Source organism: Oryzias melastigma, linkage group LG19 (genome assembly GCF_002922805.2).
Source record: "Oryzias melastigma strain HK-1 linkage group LG19, ASM292280v2, whole genome shotgun sequence".
NCBI classification, from domain to species: domain Eukaryota; kingdom Metazoa; phylum Chordata; class Actinopteri; order Beloniformes; family Adrianichthyidae; genus Oryzias; species Oryzias melastigma.
This window is the reverse complement of record NC_050530.1, coordinates 20,449,409-20,468,916: the sequence shown is the minus strand read 5'-3', so window position 1 is coordinate 20,468,916 and position 19,508 is coordinate 20,449,409. Positions and strand designations below refer to the sequence as shown.

Sequence of the window (19,508 nt, the reverse complement as noted above, 5' to 3'; positions counted from 1 at the left end):
TCAGACTCATCTTTTTGTGACTCTCAGATGCTGAGAGTTCTTGTAGTTCCATTTCCAGCTCTGATAACATCTGAGCTTCTGGTCTACAACAAACTACTGTGGTGAGAGAATTAAAAAAAAACTTCTTAGTAAGGCTGCCAGAAATGATGATTTTAATAAAGTTAAAGTCCCACTATTTGTCACGCACCTAGGTGTGTGAAATTTGTTCTCCCCATTTGACCCATCCCCTGGGGGAGCAGTGAGCTGCAGACACAGCCGCGCTCGGGAACCATTTGGTGGTTTAACCCCCCAGTCCAACTCCTTAGTGCTGAGTGCCAAGTAGGGAGGCACTGGGTCCCATTTTTTGAGTCTTTGGTATGACTCGGCCGGGATTTGAACCCACGACCTTCCAATCTCAGGGCGGACACTCTACCACAAGGCCACTTAAACATTATATTTTCCAATTAGTCGACAAATCAGGTCAGGCGCAAACTGGATCTAAACCACACATCTTAACCATCATTAGCTTTAAACTAACTAAAAACTAGATATATAGTATTACCTGTGATAATGCTAGTGTGAATGCTGGAAGCTGAATTTTTGCCCGCTGAAGATTCTAGTGTTGATAGCTGAAGATGCTGAAATTGATAGCTAAAAATGCTGAAACTAATAGCTGAAATTGCTGAAGCTAATAGCTGAAAACGCTGAAGCTAAAAACCAGCAAAATATTAGTTAAATCCAAAATTAGCCTAAAAAAAATGAAAAAAGCTTAAGTTAGCCAAAACATCTACCATTCAACTGAAATATTAGCTAGACTCCAAAATAGCCTAAAAAATTGAAAAAATCCTAAATGAGCTAAAATAGTTAGCATGTAGCTAAAATATTAGTAAAACTCCAAAATAACCTAGAAAACAAAACAAAAATAAATAAATTGGCCAAAACAGCTAGCATTTAGCTGAAATATTAGCTTAACTCCAAATTAGCCTAAAAAACTGAACAGTCCTAAATAAACCAAAATAGCTACCTTTTTGGCTGAAATATTAGCTAAATTCCAAATTAGCTTAAAAAATCTTAAAAAATGTCAAAATAGTCCAAAAAGCTAGCAGGATTCTATTATAACTATCAACTTTACTACACTCTGACTCCATATAATATAAAATGTATAGTATTAAATTAGTCGTCCACTATTTTAGTAGTCGCCGATTAGTCAGCTAATCGTGGCAGCCCTACGTTTAGAAAGGCTTTTTCTGTAAAATATGCTCTTCATATCTCTAAACATCAGCATCATGCTTGTTAAAGCTGCTTTCACTACCATTCACTTTCATTCAATGCTGATTTATTTATCAGGTTTACACAGAAAAGTCGCTTTTAGTTAGCAATGGATGATTTCAATTAGCTTTGATCTGAATTGAGCAAAAAGTGAAACTTTATTTTTTTTTTACAATAAAAAGCAAAAAATATGATCAAAAATATTAAAAACTTACTTTTATTTACACAATTTCAATGATTCAATTAATTAATTTGTTGATGTTTCCACATGATTTATGTTTTCTTTCTTTAACTTAAACCTCCAAATTATCTCTTTGCTAGTTTATCTTCTTTGTGTTTTGCTTAAACACAAAATCTTTAACATAAAGTAACTTTTCAACCATCTACTGGAATGATCATGTTAACAGTTGAAAAGTCTCAGTAAATCAAAGAACAAACACTGGAGCTCCGGTGTTTTAACACTCCTCAAGCTGAGTCCCCTGCACAGAACTTTATAAAGACTTTTACTTTAGTAACAATTTAAATCGTCCTTTTGAAGTTCATCAGGTCAGTAACTTCAGAAGCTCTAACCTCCCACAGGCGTTCTGTCTCTGGGATCTAAAGGACAGAAGACTGAATGAAGAGGGATGAGCGCCGGCTGAGATGAGGTAAGGGATGAAAAATGAGGCTTATGAAGGAAAATAAATGAACGGGGGCGGCGGGGGGGCATGTTGAGAGAGGATGAATGTCTCTGGAAAACGACGGCGAAGTCGAGAGAAGAAGACAAACAGCGCCGAGTAAGTGAGGGAGATATCAGGAGGCCTGCTGGGTGATTAGAGAGAGATGTGGCCGCTCCTGAAGCCCACATCAATCATCGCTCTGCTAATTAGCAAAGAGGACTGACTCAACTCAGAGATGTTGATGTTTAAGACGTGAGATGATCGGACAGACTGAAGCAAACGCTTGGAGACGACGAGAGCAGGGAAACAGCAGAAACAGGAGCTTTAAACACAGAAACCACTACACAACAGACAGGATGTTCCTCTGCTCCACCATTCTACAATACCTACATCCTTTAACAAACAAATGAAGTGTTGTTAGGTCATGCATAAAAACCCATTTGGTAAAACAAATGTAAAATAAAACTAGATTTATAGCAATACCTGTGATAATGCAAATTTGAATCCTGGAAACAAAGAGAGTCAAACTCAATCACACGAGAGGTCACGGGTGAACAGGATAAACATGTATTGAACACTCTAAATACATTTTTAAGACTATAAAACTGTAATATTTCAACATAATTATGAACTAGACATATAGCATTACCTGTGATAATGTTAGTGTGAATTCTGTAAGCTGAATTTGGCCAATGAAGATGCTGAAATTAAAAGCTAAAGACGCTGAAGCTGATATTTTAGATAAATATCAAATTAGCCTTTAAAAAAAACAACCAAAAAAGATCGTAGGTCAGCCAAAACAGCTAGCATGTAGCTGAAATATTAGCTAACCTCCAAAATAGCCTAATTTTTTTAGTAAATGCCAAAATAGTCCTAAAAGTTAGCAGAATGCCAATTTTTAAAACTTTAAAACTCTAACTATTTAACATAATTATGAATAATAAAAAGGTCGGAATATTATTACAGAATAAATCAACTTAAACCTTAAATAACTTTCAATATTTTATTCTCCATGAAAATATATTTTGTCAAAATTATATAAGTTAGAAATGAGCACAAGATAACATCGGACCATTAATGCCAATAAATATTCTGGAGGGCTGGATGGAGTTCCCTGAGGGCCGGATCCGGCCCCCGGGCCTTGACTTTGACTCGTGCTGTAAACTGAATGTGACCTCTAAAGATGCCAAAGCAGTTATCTAAATGTCAAATTAGCCAAAAAAACTGGAAACATGTCCAAATTAGCCAAAACAGCTAGCATAATGCTAAAATGTTAACTAAACTCAAAATCAATCTGAAAATATGTCTGAATTAGCAAAATAAAATTAATTAAAAAAAACAGCTAGCATATTGTATAAATAAGAGCTAAATGCCAAATTACTCTAAAAACTCAGTGGTTCTTCTCGTTCTCTTCTTATGTTGTTAAAATAAAAAGCGTAATAAAATATGATTAAACAATAAAACTGATTTGGCAAATCAAATGTAAAATAAAAAAATTCAGAAATCCCATCCCAAGAATTCTAAAATATACGTTCAAAGGACGTTTTAAGTAAATGACAAACTGCTTTGTGATTTCTATTCATGTTAATGTACATTTTAATGTAAATATGTAAAAGTGTAAATAAAAGAAGAAAGAAGATATAACCAAACCCTTGGTGCTTTCACGAGCAAACCGGACCACCTGCACCATGTGGTTAGCACTCGGACTGCATAGTGAGACGTCCCTGAGTCTCCAATGGGTCCATCCTGGAGCAGTTCTGGGCGGATCGGCCCAAAACCTTGATAGGATCAACCTCAAGTGGGTATCAGAGAGTGATATTTCCACTCTCGTTTGAAACCTTTCTGTATCTGCAAAAAGGACGGAGCTACTGCCTCACCAGTGCAAACCATGCACTGTTCACTCTGTCTCCACTCTATTTAAAACTCTTTTTGACTCTTTTTATTGTTCCATTTAAATGCTAAGATGTTACACATTATTTATATTTCTACCAGCTGTTTTGTTTTTAAATGGTTAAACATTTTGATTTATTTTTGTATCTTAGTTTTTTGTTTCTTTTGGTTTATTGACTGTTTTGTATTCACTTCTTCACTTTTTATTTCAATTCAAAAAGTTTTTCTTTTATTTGATAAAACTGTTTTCTATTTAATTGAAAATATTGTCCTTATTCTGTTTTTTTTGGGTTTGTCAAGTAATTTTAAAAAAAGGGAAACTTAAAAAAACCACTCAGGGCGATTAAAAACTATTGAGATTTTGAGGTTCACATGCACCACATTTACTAAACATACTGATATTGGTGATATTGAGCGTATCGGATCAACACCAGAGTGCTCGGTATCTTCCAGCATCAGTGTGGAGTTGGCATGTTCTCTGCTTTGTAAGACGAGACTTTTGTGTGTTTTCAGTTCACATCCTACAAGCTTATGAGATCAATGTTTATTGTTGGATGAAAGAAGAAGCATCCTTTCCTGGTCTTTCAGCCTCTCAGTGATCAGTGAGAGAACTGGGGGGATGTTTGGAACCTTCAGAGTGATTTGACTGATTTAAATTCTGTTTACTTCAGCAATAAAACACAGTATCAGAAGGAACAGTGGAATCATGAAGTTTTCTTCCTTCTCTCATCCCTTGGATCAGATTCTGTGATGACCTTCTATAGTTGTGAAGTGAAGTTCAGTCACTGCAGCGCTGTTCGCCTCTTCCTCTGCCCCCATGAAGAATGGAGAAGGATGCTGTCCTCACAGCAGAACACCAGACCCGGAGATATAGAATAAATCTGGAGCAAACTTAAAATCAAGTGGATTTCTCTGGAGTCTTTCTGTTGTGGCTTCAGGAATTATTTTGGGGACATTTCTTAAAAACTGTTTAAATATGAAAGTTATTTTAGACTCTTTACTTTATGTTTATTTTTCCTCTGGTTTAATATTTTTGCATGATTTCCAGTTTATCATTGTTACACTTTAATCACCAGACTCAAACAGAGCTGCAGCACTTTACTTAATTTATTGAAAATAAAAGAGGCAGCAGGAAAATGTTTCTAACTCCTCCCACTGCGGTGACTAAAAATCAGTTGAAAGTAACCAGAAAATGTTGAAACAGTAGATTGAATAATGTCCCTTATTCACATTATAAAATGCCTTTTTTGTATAAATGTTTTCCAGATGAATATTTTAATAATAAAATCGTGTTTCCTATCAAAGAAAAATACTAATATTTCAATGATAAATCCCAACACTGCTAAAGATTCAGGTTTATATTTGTGTCTCTCAGATTCAAACATGTGATGAAGAAAAAAGAAACTTTAAGATTAAAAGTGTCATTCTGCCCATGATCAGCAGAATGTAAAATCCAGTGGATCACATCTTTACCTGTAAATTAAAGCATGGACATTTTTTACATTTGAGCTTATTTTGAAGTATTTACTTAAAAAAAACTTTTCAAATCAGCAGTTCTAAATCGCATCTGCTGGTTATTGTTTATAAACCTTTTTTTTAGTTTTCAGAACTGTTTTAAGGAGTAACCAGAACGTTGAAAGGTTTCTGACACGTTATTAGAGAAATGTGCTAAAAAAGACATCATGACTTTGTCTAAATCTTTTCATTCTTGACCACTTGTGGACTTTTGGGGTCATTTTTGAATGTGAGCTGCGTTTCACTCATTTCCTGTCCTTTATTTTAATTACCATGACAAAATAGCACAAAACCCCCTCCGTGGTTAGTTGATGCTTGTGCCGCAAAGTGAGACAAAAGCCGCTGGAACAGAATGGAGCACTGCACATGAAACAAACGTAAAGCGGCTCTGTTACATTAAAACAACGTTTTTATCAAAATGCGATTTCTCTGAAAGAAAAAATAATTACCTTTAAAAAGTCTTCACTATAGAGGGATTTTTGTGCCACCGTATCGCAAGCAGAAGTCACAGTTTTGACATCAAAAAGTTCTAAGTTGCAAACAAAATGTAAAGTTGTAAAAAAATTAAATTCTGCAAGTAAAAATATTTAATGCTTTTTTTAAAGAAAAAAAAGTTTCCAATTGCAAAAAAAGTTTTTGAAACTAAATATTAAATATTTTTCTTTGCAAAATTGGGATTATTTTAACATTATATTTTGGAACATTTTGATCTCAAACTCTGACTTTAGCTTGCAGTTATCACATAAATCCCTCCATATTCATGGAGTGCGGCGCTGCGCAGCACCGATCATAGATTCCTAAAAATCCCAAACATTTGAGAAGTATTTTAGGATAACATTTTTGTTTAAGTCGAACCACTTTTTGAAAACCTCTGATCAGAATCTAAAGGCCGCGGTGTTCTTGAAGGCTCAAGATCCGGATTCTGTTCAGCGACTTTAAATATGAAGAGGAAAAATGTGGCCAACACTTTCCTCTGCAGAGCGACACATGTGCCCAAAAATAGGTAAACATTTCTAATTTGGGAAACAAACAAATGATGACTGATAAGCGGAGCTGTTATTTAAATAAGTGGGAAAATGTTTATTGCTTGTTTCTATCAAAATAGAATGAGATTACAGATAAAGCGGATTATTAGGCCTGGTGCTGGAATGTTGAACCCGTGGTCATGAGAGCGCGCGCAGATTTGCATGCACTTCTGATAAGGTCATAATGTGATACCCATATAAATAGTGAGTGGGCAAAACGTGTGAGTCACTGATGCCACGGGTGACGCAATGTGGGATTTTACCCGCCAGTGTTTCCAAACCTGAATGAGTGCAGTGAGATCACTGATGTTGTTCCTGTTTGAGGGGCTTCAAAAACAAATCAACAGAAGAGGCCGCGAGGTTTGTCATCAGATTTAATAATAAGTCTTAAAGGACACATCACAGCACGCATGTCAAAGTTCCACATATGTACACTCTTGTTCAGTAAAATCACAGTCAATTAAAGGACGAACCGATGTAGAAAAATAGAAAGCTTTCAACTGTTCAGTATTTACATTGCATTAGGAGCGTCAGTGTGGACAAACAAACAAACAAACAAACAACAAGGCACTGGAGCGGACACGCGGCCGAGCACAACAAACCCGCTGACACTCAGTCTAATAACTTAAACACGGTGCGTCAAAAGTTATTGCAGTATTTTCTATGTACACGGGCGCGAGCGCATTCAGTGTAAGTGAAAAATCCCTTCAAAACACAACAGTCCACGAATGAATGGCTGAATATATTTATATAAATGACTCTTATGTTCAGTAGACTGTGCAGACAAAGTGCATTCTTTTCAGTCTTTGTGAGATCTGAGCGCCTACGTGCGTAAAAGCGCACAAAGTTGTTCATTTCCATCCAGTCTGTAAACCGTCTCGTTTGTCCATCTCTTCGGGGTTAGTGTGGAGACCTAGGAACAGATCCCGCTGGTGGCGCTGATGACGCCCGAGGAGCGCTCCAGCGCGGAGGATGAGGAGGAGGAGGAGGAGGAGGACACCGCGGAGGACTTCCTCTCCTTCTGCCGCAGGTGGATCTTAGTGTGTCTCTTTCTCTCGTCGCTCCGAGCGAACTTCCGGCCGCAGAAGTCGCAGGCGAACGGCTTCTCCCCCGTGTGCGTGCGGATGTGCGTGGTGAGGTGGTCGCTCCGGCTGAAGTTGCGCATGCAGATCCGGCACTGGAAGGGCTTGTGTCCAGTGTGGATGCGGATGTGTCTGGTCAGTTCGTCGGAGCGGGAGAAGCGGCGGTCGCAGCCCTCCGCCGGACAGGGGTACGGCCGCTCGTGGATGGGGGTTTTGCTGGGTCGGTTCGGGTATTTCCTGGGTCGCAGGATGGGCCTCAGGGGCAGGTTCTGAGGACTGTAGGCAGAAGGAAGCCTCTGCTGCCCCGCGTCTGAGCCGCCCGCACCCGGACCTCCGAGCGTAAAGTTCCTGATAGTGTTGAGCGGGGTGAGAGGAGGGGGCACGCGGAAAGTGTCGAGCGGGCACGGGACGAACGGTTTCCGGTCCTGGATGCCAGCCGCGTGCATGTCCCGCTGACACGTCGGCTGGAAGAAGCCCGTGTAGTCGGGGATGATGGGGAACAGCCCCGGGGCGTCCGAGCTGCCGGGCTGCTTGGGGGAGGGGTACGGGGTGGAGGGGTAGGAGCTGATCGGGCAGGTGGAGGTGGACAGGAACGCAGAGGGGTCCTGGTGGTACACCTCCGGACAGCTGGAGGACGGGTACGGAGGCGGGGGTGAGTACGGGTGGTGGGGGTGATCTATTTCTGCCTGACTCTGAGCCGCCATGGTGCAACTCAAATTTCCGCTGGAGAAGTGATGCGGAGATCCTGATGAAGCCGGAGAGGAGGATGTGGAGGATGAGGGGGGAGGAGGAGGAGGAGGTGGCTGGGTCATGTTGAAGATGCCCGAAACGATGTTGATCACTCCGTCGGGACTCCAGTTGGCTGGATAAGGGGAGTCGATGGAGAACTTTCCCATGTAGGTGAAGGTCTGGTTCCGGTGGGAGGGGGGCTGGGAGAAGCCGCTGGAGTACGAGAGGTCCATGGAGCGCTTCTCCGCGCACATGTCCATCAGACTGTCTGCGGACACAAACAAACAAACCATGAAGGAGCTGCTCACGTCTGTCTGACGCGCACGAGCTGTGCGTCTTACCTGCTGCAGCATTGATCTGGTCGTAGTGCGCTCCCAGGTCTGCGTTGGGGAAGATGGCCACAGAGGTCGGCAGGCTGCTGGCGATGTCATCCACGGAGTAGACGCTGTCTCCCGTCGGGTGCACGAACCCCCCGAGATTCACTGGATTCACTTTCTCCAGAGTTTTGGCTGTCATCGTGCGCGCGCGCTCCACTCTCTCTTCGTCTTTCGCGGGTTTTCCTGAGAGCGTGGACAGTGAGGATGTGCGTCCAGGTCGGGTTAGAGCTGCATGTCCCTGTGGCTCACTGTGGCTCTGTGCGTCTGCGGCACTTCATGCGCTCCGTGCGTAAAGTTTACTCACTTCAAGTAACGGGAGCGCGGGCCCTGACTCGAGTATGTATATATGGGAAACCTTTTGAACGCTGCCGTGACGTCACTGTCCAAATATGGAGTGGGAGGGGTTTGGGGAACAAAGAAAGAGAGGAGGCGCTGCTGACGCTGATTGGCCAGGAGACTCAGTGACAAGGGAATCTCTTGTGCGCGTATAGCCGCCGCTGCGCCGCAGTTCAGGCCGAATGTTCCGCTCAGCCGATCACCATAAAACGTCCCGAATCCGCGTGAACAGACCCTCGATGATTGTTTTCTCTCATATCTTTCCCGGGTGTTGCTGCTCATCTCACCTGAGCTGCGCTGAGAGATCACGAGAGGGATTCCGGTTGGACGTCTGAACCCATAAAAGGCTGAATCCGGCACAAGTGAAAGTCCTCTGATGCTCCATATTTGGTTCGAATTCCGGAATTCGATCATCGGAAAGTGACGAGTTTTGCCGAGAGCTGAGAAAGAGAGAGAGAGAGAGGGCCTAACCGCAGTCAAATGATCCGGACAGCGGAGTGGAACCTGCACCTCTGAGCGCCGCGCGCCCGTGGAAACTTCTGACGCTCCGATTTGACTACGCTCTTGGAAAGACTGCATTTAGTTCAGCAAGCACTCAATAGTCATTTAGAGCTTAGGAAAAGGAAACCAACCTCTTCAGAGGCAAAGTGTTCAAATACCGACCTTATAAATAAAGTTGACTGGGGCGCACGCGCATGTGGCACGGTGAAGAATGACTTAACTTTTTTAGCTATAAGTCCCACTTGCTTTAGCATGCTAAGGCTAATCTTCCTGTGTGGAACTTCAAGAAACAAGAAATATGTTTTTGAAATTATTTTCATTTAGGAAAAACACAATACATTAAAACAACACAAGACATCTTTAGTTGAGGAAATAAAGGGAACAGATTGAAGAAAACTCATCTTTCTGCTCCTTTTATATGCAGAATATATAAAAACAAACAAAAAGGTGCATCTGCAACCAATTACACATGACTAAAACAACTGGATATGTCAAGTTCAGAATTGAGCTGAGGGCTAAAGATGTCAAGGCTATAAAGTTCTAGCTTTCTGTGTCACATTAGCTCCTGCTACAACAAAATATGAACATGGACCAGAGGGAGGCGGGGTTTGGGCTTCTGTCATCCATTTCGTTGCCCTGTATATGTACATGTGTGATGACAATAAAGTTGAATCTAACCTAATATAATCTAAAAAGTCAAGATTGATACAGTTTCTGACATTTTCTGTTTGGACAGTTTACAGATATTCACAAAACAGGATTTTGACAACATTTTCCACGTTCTTATCAGAAATGTTAGCAGGATACTTGTTTTGGATCTCAGAAGAAAACAAGCACTTCAACTTGTTCATCCAGAGATTCAGTCGATTCCTTTATGTCCTCAACTGTCTAGAAAACGTGTGTCAAAGTCAAGGGCCGGGGGCCGGATCCGGCCCTCCAGATCATTTTATTCATTGCTATTAATGACCAGATGTTATCTTGTGCTTATTTTTAACTTGTATAATTTTGGCAAAATATATTTTTATGGAGAGTAAAACATTTAAAGTTATTTAATGTTTAAGTTGATTTATTCTGGAATAATATTCCTGCTTTTTTATTATTCATGATTATGTTAAAAAGTTACAGTTTTAAAGTTTTACAAATTGTCATTCTGCTAGATTTATGGACTATTTTGGCATTTACTAAGATTTTTATTTAAAGATATCTTGGTGTTTAATATTTCTGCTGCACGATGGCTGTTTTGGTTAACCTAAGCTTTTTTTGTAGTTTTGTTTTAGGTTAATTTGACATTTAGCTAATATTTTAGCCATCAATTTCAGCATCTTCAGCAGCCAAATTCAGCTTACAGCATTCACACTAGCATTATTGCAGGTAATGTTATATATCTAGTTCATAATTATGTTAAAAAGTTATGTTTTTTAAGTTTTAAAAGTGTAGTTTTAGAGTGTTTAATAAATGTTTATCCGACCTGAGCCGTGTTTTGGGTTTTGGCCGTTTGTGTGATTGAGTTTGACACTCCTGGTGTAGATTTTAAAGGAAATCTGATGAAGTTATGGGACTGAAACACAATCACTAGAATCTCCGGAAGTAAAGGAGAGAGGTCAGACGTTATGTTCCAGGTTGTTTCTTCCAAAAGGAATAAAATAAATCAGGATTAAGGAATAACTATCCAAATGTGAACTTCTTATTTTAGATTGAGATTTACCTTTCTTTTTTGGGTAATATTGGAGTTTTTTGATTGATTCCCTTGTGAGATTGAGGACCACCAAGCATCTGATATTAAAATGTAATGATGTTTGGTTGGTTTTGGTTTCTTTTTAGGCTCTTCGATGACTGCTGTCTGCACTACATTGCTTTTAGAAGCCTTATAAAGTCAGCAGATCCTCTGGGAGGCTCGAATGCTCAGCCTCACATTGAGACATTCGGCCTGTTGACGTGTAAAGTCCCTCTGTGGGTGGAGAAAGCTGATAGACAGACATCAGAAAATATTGGGCACCTTGGGTGGAATGAACTTTCCGCTTTGTCTCTTTGTGTGTTTGTGTGTAATGTTCAGCAAACCACAGCATCCCCACATCTTCCTGTGATCTAAACTTAGGCTTCTCTGTGACCTAAAGTAACCAGACTTCTGAAAAGTCAAATGGTCATGTCGACAACAAAAACAACCGACAACCGTTGTGTTTCAAAGTAGCGGATTTTAGTGGTATATGCTGCTGTTTTCAGGCACAGTCTCTCCTGATTTTTGATGTCAGCTTGAACTATCAGTGAGAATCAGTCGGGCTCCTTGTTTTCTGGACAAACTGCTGTTTTTTGTTTGTTTTCACCCCTCTGAGGGACTGTCTGCACCGACTGTCTGATTCCCAAACTGTGTGATGTGGCGTTGTGCACAGATTAAAATCTCTTTGTCTTAACTTGAAAACAACCATCAGTTATTGGAATCTTAACAAATCATCTGTTTTACTGTACAAAAGACAGTTCTCTGTCGATCCCATTTGGAGTCACGCTCCAACAACAGAGTGCAGGGATAACTGTCACTTCAGTGTGAGCGGCTCAGACGTGGACAGTAATGAACGTCAGATTTCCTTGAAGATGGATGGTTCTGGACTCTGACCTTCTCCCCTGTGCAGTCATTACGCTCAGATTTGTTTGTGTAAATGTTTTACGGCTTTGAAATTATGACCAAATACCAGCGCAACTAATGAAGATTTATGAGGCTTTTCCAGCAGCAAAGGTACACACTTCTGTTACATGATGCTGGAAAGGCTCTTCGATTGGAATAAGAAAAGTTCTCTGATGTTCTAGAATCAGGACTTTGTTTGAGGTGGTTTTAAGGTGTTATCCCTCCTGTGATGGAAGACAAAGGCAGATTGGCTGCTTAAGAACATGGGAGTGTCTTATCTGTGCTGGGTCTGGAGAAGACTTTTTTGCAGATATGCAACACCCTGACTTTGTGGTTGAAGGGATTTCTGAACAGGAGGTGTTTATGAGTGTCACAAAGGGGCAGACAGCTGGTTCCACCTGCAGCAGGGTTATTAGTTCAGACAGGAACTCAGCACAGCTGAAAGTCCACAAAAATGAATCAGGGTCAGACAGGCAGAGGTCAGTCACGAGCATGTGATCAACCAAGAAGAGACTATGTCAGAGTCCTGGTTAGGGTCGGGGCAGGCGGCAAGCAATTAGAGAAGATCAGATCCAGACAGAAACGCTCAGTAAGGCAGATAGGGTGACACAAACAATACTTCGCACTGAGTGAGCCTCTGTGCAGAGCTTAAGTGTCCTGTGGGTGATTATCAGATCAGAGACAGCTGAGCGGCATCCAGGAACTGTGGGCTGGGGTTGCTAGGAGATGTAGTGCAGTCAGAACTCTGGAGATGGTTCGGTGACCAGAGGAGACAGAGCTCTGACTCCCGACAATGAGGAACATTTTTCTGCAACCATTTTTATTCACAATTTCCACAAGTTTGCCTGAACGAACTACAGCTAAACCTTCACATGATTAGGATGAACGTTCTTCAATACAAATCCCACAAACAGAAAAAAAGTTTTGTCTGTTTTGGACGGATCCATCAACGATGCTGCTTCAATTCCACCTTTAAACCTCCTGAGGGTGATGTACAGAACTTTTCACAGCATCCGATGCTTCTGTAGCATATTTTGAACTTTCTTATCTTCCTCACAACAAAGCGGGGAATTTCCCTGTACTGTCCCTGAAGTGGCTGCGGTGACATGCAAAATAAAGGGCACTTTGAAAATAACACAGCATTTTATTCTAAACACACGTTGAAATCTACAAATCTGTCTAGCATCCGAAGAACAAAACCGGATTTTTCTCATTAATAGGGCTGGGTGTCTTTAAGTGAGTATGTTCCAGGTTTAACAGATCATTGAATTGTATTATTTTAGTCTGCTTGGCAGGTCAATTTGACTTGCTTGAGTAAAAAGCATATAAAAACAGGTTCTGTTGATGGTGGTATCATGGATACCTGTCTAAGAATACAAGCTGACTAACTACCATTTCTATTGGAGCTAATTAAAACCTGTTAATAAGACAAAACGCAGTCATTTCCTCGTTGGTTTGATCCTCAACGTCATTGAGGCACAGCCCACACTGGATACAGTTTGCTTTTGTTGGCCCACATACTTGTGTTCATGTGGGAGTCCAACCACTGTGTGTGCGTAAGCACTGTGTGTGTGAAGAGAAACAATGAGCCTGCGGCTGTCAAAATGAGAATGCTAATATGATTTGGATTTTAGTCTTACGCGTCTTCAAATGACAGATTAACAAACAGCAGCTTCTGCCCACACATGCACACTGTCAGCAGCTCTCAGCGGCTCCACCAGGACTTCCAGTGAAGTCATGAAATGGCAAAAACCAAACAAGGTTCCTTCAAACTAGAGTTTCAAAAAAACTTGCTTCCTTGGTTCTCCTGTTTAGATCAGGAGTCCCCAAACCTTTTCTAATGAGGGCCACATAACTGTTTTCTTCTCTGATGTGGAAAAATGTACCAATCGCAGCCGAAACATAAACATTTACTGTTTTCCAGAAAGTTACACATAGCTCATTTCTGTAATCTTCATAGAAAAAATAATATCAAAACGTTTTATATACGATAACGAAAACGATATATAGTATTACCTGCGCTAATGCTGGTATGAAAGCTGTAAGCTGAATTTGGCAAGATGCTAAAATTGATGGCTGAAAAGGCTGAAGCTGATAGCTGAAAATTCTGAAGCTAATAACTGAAATGGCTGAAGCTGAAAAACTAAAATGTTAGTAAAATGTCAAATTGGCCCAAAAAACGAAAAAAAGCCTAAATTAGCCAAAACAGCTAACACTTAGCTGGAATATTAGCTAAACTCCAAAATAGCCTAAAAAAACAACAAAAAAGCCAAAGTTAGCCAAAACAACTAGCATGAAAGTCAAATATAAACTAAATGCTAAATTAGCCTAAAAACTGACATAATTTTTAATTTAGCCAAAGCACCTAGAATAAGACTTAAGCTAAACTCAAAATTTGAACAAAAAAACCCCCAAAAAAAGTCAATATTATGCCAGAACCGCCAGCATATAGCTTAAATATTAGCTAAATGACAAATTAGCCTAAAAACTGATAAAATGTTTAATTTAGCCAAAGCAGGTAGCATAAGGCTAAAGCTAAACTCAAAATTAGCCACAAAAAAAACAGCATAAAAACTGATAAAATGTTTACTTTACATGCCAGTCAGCTGGGCGCAGGAAAAGCCATGAAGCCGCTGAAGTTGATTTCACACGGAACGCGTTTCGCGTGCCCTCTTTCGCCGCACCCCGTGTGGGAGGAGCTACTAGCTCTGTCTGTGGATGTCTCACTTAGAATGAATGGGAGACACATATGATGTTGAGGAAGCAGGTTTATCGACGACGTGCTGGCTGTTCCTATCAAATCAGAGCTCCCCAAGCTCCAAGCCCGCCCCTCTTTCACCGCGCGGCAATCCGCTGCACCCCCCTGTCAGACATGTGATCCTGAGCCTGAGGCCGCGGCTGTGTGGGCGTTTGGGAATTATATAATGGTCGGCGCGGCTTCCCCCCCCATGAAACATCAATGCAAACGCGACAGTAGAATGGAAGACACATAGATCAGATTTATTTATTGTGAGGAGAGTTCTACAAAAATCTACAAAAAATGAAATCCTTCAAAGATTTTCTCGGTACCGGGGTTTCTCTCTCTCTGAAGGAGGATCTGTTAATACAGACATTTGAAACTGAATAAAAAGAATTAATAATTAGTTTTCTCTAGTCAGTCAGTCAGTATGTGGTTTCTTCAGTCGTCTGTATCTGCTGTATGGTCATTATTATTATTTTATTAATTTATTACTAATGTATTTGTTTTTTATTCATTTTTTATATATTTATTTATTTTATTCATTATTTTGTGTTAGAAATAAAGATATTTAAGAACATTGGACTGTTTTATCAGTGTTTTTCTTGTGAACATCCTGATGCGGCCCAGCCTCACCCAGACTCTGCCTCCAGCGGCCCCCGGCTGAATTGAGTGTGAGACCCCTGTGTTAGAATGATTTCACTCTGTTCTCATGATCATGGAAACCCAGCAGGTCAGATCTGGTTTGTGGCCCCAGACCTACAGGACGTTTGGTGCTCATGTTCTTCTATTTTGTGACCTTCAGCCTCCATGATGGTTTTGGTGTTCTGGTCTACAATCTTCTCCCTTAAATCCACTGAAAGCTCTTTAGTCTTTCCATGTTGGAGGGTTTTGATTTTGTTGTTGAATTTCTTCACTTTGACATTCAGAGCACAGGGCAGTACTGTGATGAAGAAACAGATAAAAAGTCTTACATTCATCAGTTTTCCACTTTGATTTGAAATAAAATAAAGTGTAATTCTGACTTAGTGTGAGGATGTCTCCAAACAAGAACAATGACCTCATTTGATCCCAGTACAGCTGCAGAACTCACATCAGAGTAGTGCCAGTCATCTCTCCAAAACACCAAGAACTTGGTTTCCTGCAGACTTGATGTTTTGCAGATTGAATTTCTTTCACAAAAAGTGTTTTCTTCACTGTCCAATAAGCTAATTATGAGTTTCAGTCATTTTTACATTTCAAAATGAATGCTCCAAATGCAATATAGTATGCTTTAGATGAAAGTTTTCTTTCTTCAGATGGATGTTTTCCCCTCTCATTCTGCTCTTTAAAGCTGCAGCACACACAGCAGGTTCTGCGATGTTCTGCCCAAACAACTCACAGCCTTTTACTCGTCACACCACAGAGCACCCGAGCAGACAGTGAATCCCTTTTTCCAGAGGTGGGAGATCGCTACCCCTAATTGTGAAAGTCAGTGCTCTTAAGGCCGCGGCTTCTCTTTTTAAAGCACTCGTTGCCTCCATGACTGCAGGCTTTGTTGCTTCTGAGACGGACATCTTTCATCGAGCACTGAGAGAAACATGAAAGCGACTGGAGATCCTCTGATACTGATCCAGAGAGGAAGAAAAGAGAGGAACCGATAAAAGAAGAAAGTTGTGCAGATATCACACAGACATGCCTTGTACTGTACCAGTCACCTGACCAGGAACTCAATGGGAGGCAAAACAGATTTAAATGTACAACTCTGACCTGTGAGGTCACTCAATGGAGGTTTTCATGCACGCCTACTTTCAAGACCAAACTGTAATTCGACATGATGACATCCATTTTCAACCTTTAACCATATTTTTGCAGAAAAAAGACTTTTTTGTCAATTCAAACAGATTTTGTTGTTCTTCTATAAAATAAATGTAAGAATAAGTTTCAGTTTTTTAGTGTTTCGCTGTTGTTGGATGAAAACAGCTGTTTCCTGGCAGACTTTTAGAAAAATGTTCATGCAAATTAAAAAAAAACAAAACATAAAAACAGAATCATTTTTATGTTTAGCCCTTTAACTACCACAAGTTAAAAAGTTATTTTTTTCAGCTGCTTATTGCCTTGGTACAGAGACCCTAAAGGGACATCAAAGTTGAAAAAAATTATTGATTTTTTTTTTCTAAAAATTCAATTAACAAAAAAATGTTCTGTTTGCTAATTGATGCGCACCAGTTTCTATCTGGTCCACATCTGTTACTAACCAGATCTCTTTTAAATTATTTTTATCTCAATTGTTGGAAACATAAAAACCATTTCACTTCTATTTTTTCCCCTCAATTTCCCTTTAGGGACCTTAACACACACAATCAATTTTTTGTAGACATGTTTACTAAATGTTACTAAATGTTGGTTGAGAGGGCAGTTAAAGGGTTAAGATGAACCTTTTCTATCTGCACACTGCTCAAAAGTGTGTTTGATCTTTGAGTGAATTACTATGTGACACCATTAAAAAAGAAATGATTTAAAATGTATTATCTCTGAGCATCGTCATGATGCTTTTAACTTTAAAAAACATAGCTTTAAAGCACATGTGTCAAAGTCAAAGCACTGGGGTCGGATCCGGCCCTCCAGGTAATTCTATCCGGCCCTCCAGGTAATTTTATTTTAATGTTATTATTAATGACCCGATGTTATCTTGCGTTTATTTCTAACTTGTATAATTTTGACAGAATATATTTTTATGCAGTTTAAAATATTGAAAGTTATTGAAGGCATTCTGCTAGCTTTTTGAACAATTTTAGCAAATATTAAGATTTTTTTTGGCTATTTTGGAGATTAGCTAATATTTTATCTGGCTATCAGTTTAAACATTTTCAGCTATCAGCACTAGCATTTTCAGCGACCAAATTCAGCTTACAGCATTCAGACTATCATTATTGCAGGTAATGCTATATATCTAGTTTATAATTAGGTTAAAAAGTTACTGTTTTAAAGCTTAAAAATGTAGTTTTAGAATGTTCAGTAAATGTTTATCCTGTCCGGCCCGTGACCTAAGGTGTGTTTTGGCCCTCTGTGAGTTGAGTTTGTCGTCGTTTATCATCCTTTTTTGTCAAATCTTTCAGGGATGTGTGATTCTTTAGGAACACTTTGGGATTTAGAAAAGAACAAGATTATACCAGTACTTCCTTATTTAGGAGGAATTATGTTTTAGATTTTGTTACAGGAGCTTTCCTGGACATGTTTTTTTCTTTCATCCTGTGTTCAGACAATCCTCACAATACAATAACAAAAGTGTAACTTTCATGGTGCTTTTTTATTTTTCCAATAGGTGTCACTGTTATTTGCATTCAACATCAGAACCAATTCAATGAAATTATTTGAAGTTATTTCACACAGCGGCAGATTAATATGGGAACCATAAAAAGATGAAGTTGAAGAAAATAAATGATGTAAAACAAAACTTTATTGTAAATATAAGGCTCTTCTGACATGCAACACACCCGTGGAACCATTGCTGTTAAAAGACAGAAGGAGACCATGAAATAACAAGAGAACATGAGCGTCAGGTTGCAGATGAACGTAAAGAGTGCTCTGACTGCGATCTGTTTTGGGCTGCAGACAGCAGAGCCTCCCACCTTCCTGAACCTTAAAGTTCCTGAGCCAAGTGTGAAGTCTGAAAGTGTACAGTCATCGTCCCCGTCACCATCCTCCTCTGCTCCCTGCTGCACAGCAGAGACACTGTGGTCTGACTTCTTCACTGCTCTGTTCCACTGTGGAAATTCAGCTCTCTCTGAACTTCAAGCTTCTCCTTCAGACCCTTTACTGTACTCATGTTGGTGCACAGTTCTGCTCTAGGAGCTATGGGGGATCAATAATCCCAGTCTCTGTGTGTTCTGCAGTCCTTTGACTTCTCTGAACCGTCTGTAGAAGAACTCAGTCAGTCCCTGCCTGTCATCCATTCATAGAGGGTCCTTTCATCTCCTTAGTCTCAGGAGCATGCTCAGTACTCTGGAAGTATGTAATCGCACATATTTTCAGAGTATTTGAACTTCATCTTAAACTGTTTTAATCTTAAATGGTTTTGTTTGTCTAGTGTTTGCTTTGATGTTTCCTTGCAATCTTAATGTGGTGTTGTAAAACATTTAAAGATTAAATAAATTCAGCCGTTAGCATGAATGCTTGCTGGCTCCACAACCATCCAGCCAGCAAGGCCAAGTGGGCTCCATATGGTTTAAAAGTGGATAGAAAATGTGGAACCCAATTTGGTTTGTCCACAGTTTCCGTGGTAGCCCCAGCTATGTTAGCCCAGCTTGACTTAAGTGGGCACTCAGTGGGTCGGTTTGCTACGCAAGCCGACAGTGAAGCGTGCTAGTGACCTCCAATGTATCAAGTTAGTGAGCTTCAATGTAGCAAGTTAGTTAGCGCCACTGCAGCATGCTATCATGCTTCTCAGTAGCAAGCTAGCGAGCTCCATTTTATTGAGCTGGCGAACTCCCCTGTAACCAGCAATGCTGTTGCAGGTTAGCAAGATCATCTGCATTGAGCCCCTGTGTAGTCAGCTAGCGAGCTCTATTGTAGCATGCTAGCAAGCTCCTCTGTATCGAGCAAGTGAGCTTCGATGTAGCAAGCTACAGAGCTCCACCGTAGAATGCTAGCGAGTTTTGTTGCATTAAGCTGGCAAGCTCCCCTGTAGCTAGCTACCCTGTAGCAAGCTTTCAAGACCACCTGTACCGAGCCCCTCTGTTGGGCAAGCTTAAAAAAGATACAAATACTTGACTGTTTGTGAAAGATCAGTTAATTCAATACTTTGAGCGTC

The 19,508-nt window shown here is 40.3% G+C and overlaps 1 protein-coding gene across 1 annotated transcript; it reads right to left on the bottom strand.

The window, feature by feature from the left end:
- Positions 1-6,695: 6,695 nt before the first annotated feature.
- On the bottom strand, positions 6,696-8,983 carry egr2b (early growth response 2b). The gene is made up of 2 exons (XM_024298117.2): positions 8,490-8,983; positions 6,696-8,416 (listed from the first exon to the last, which is right to left on the bottom strand). The coding sequence occupies exons 1-2, from the start codon at positions 8,662-8,664 to the stop codon at positions 7,251-7,253; spliced, it is 1,341 nt and encodes a 446-aa protein (XP_024153885.1). The 5' UTR covers positions 8,665-8,983; the 3' UTR covers positions 6,696-7,250.
- Between the last annotated feature and the right edge of the window lie 10,525 nt (positions 8,984-19,508).

What these genes read in the sequence shown, in the direction of transcription:
- egr2b (XM_024298117.2), bottom strand. Translation starts at nt 8,664, where the DNA reads ATGACAGCCAAAACTCTGGAGAAAGTGAATCCAGTGAATCTCGGGGGG. An exon ending in CCAGATCAATGCTGCAGCAG is followed by an intron (nt 8,417 to 8,489) that starts GTAAGACGCACA and finishes TTGTGTCCGCAG; the next exon opens with ACAGTCTGATGGACATGTGC.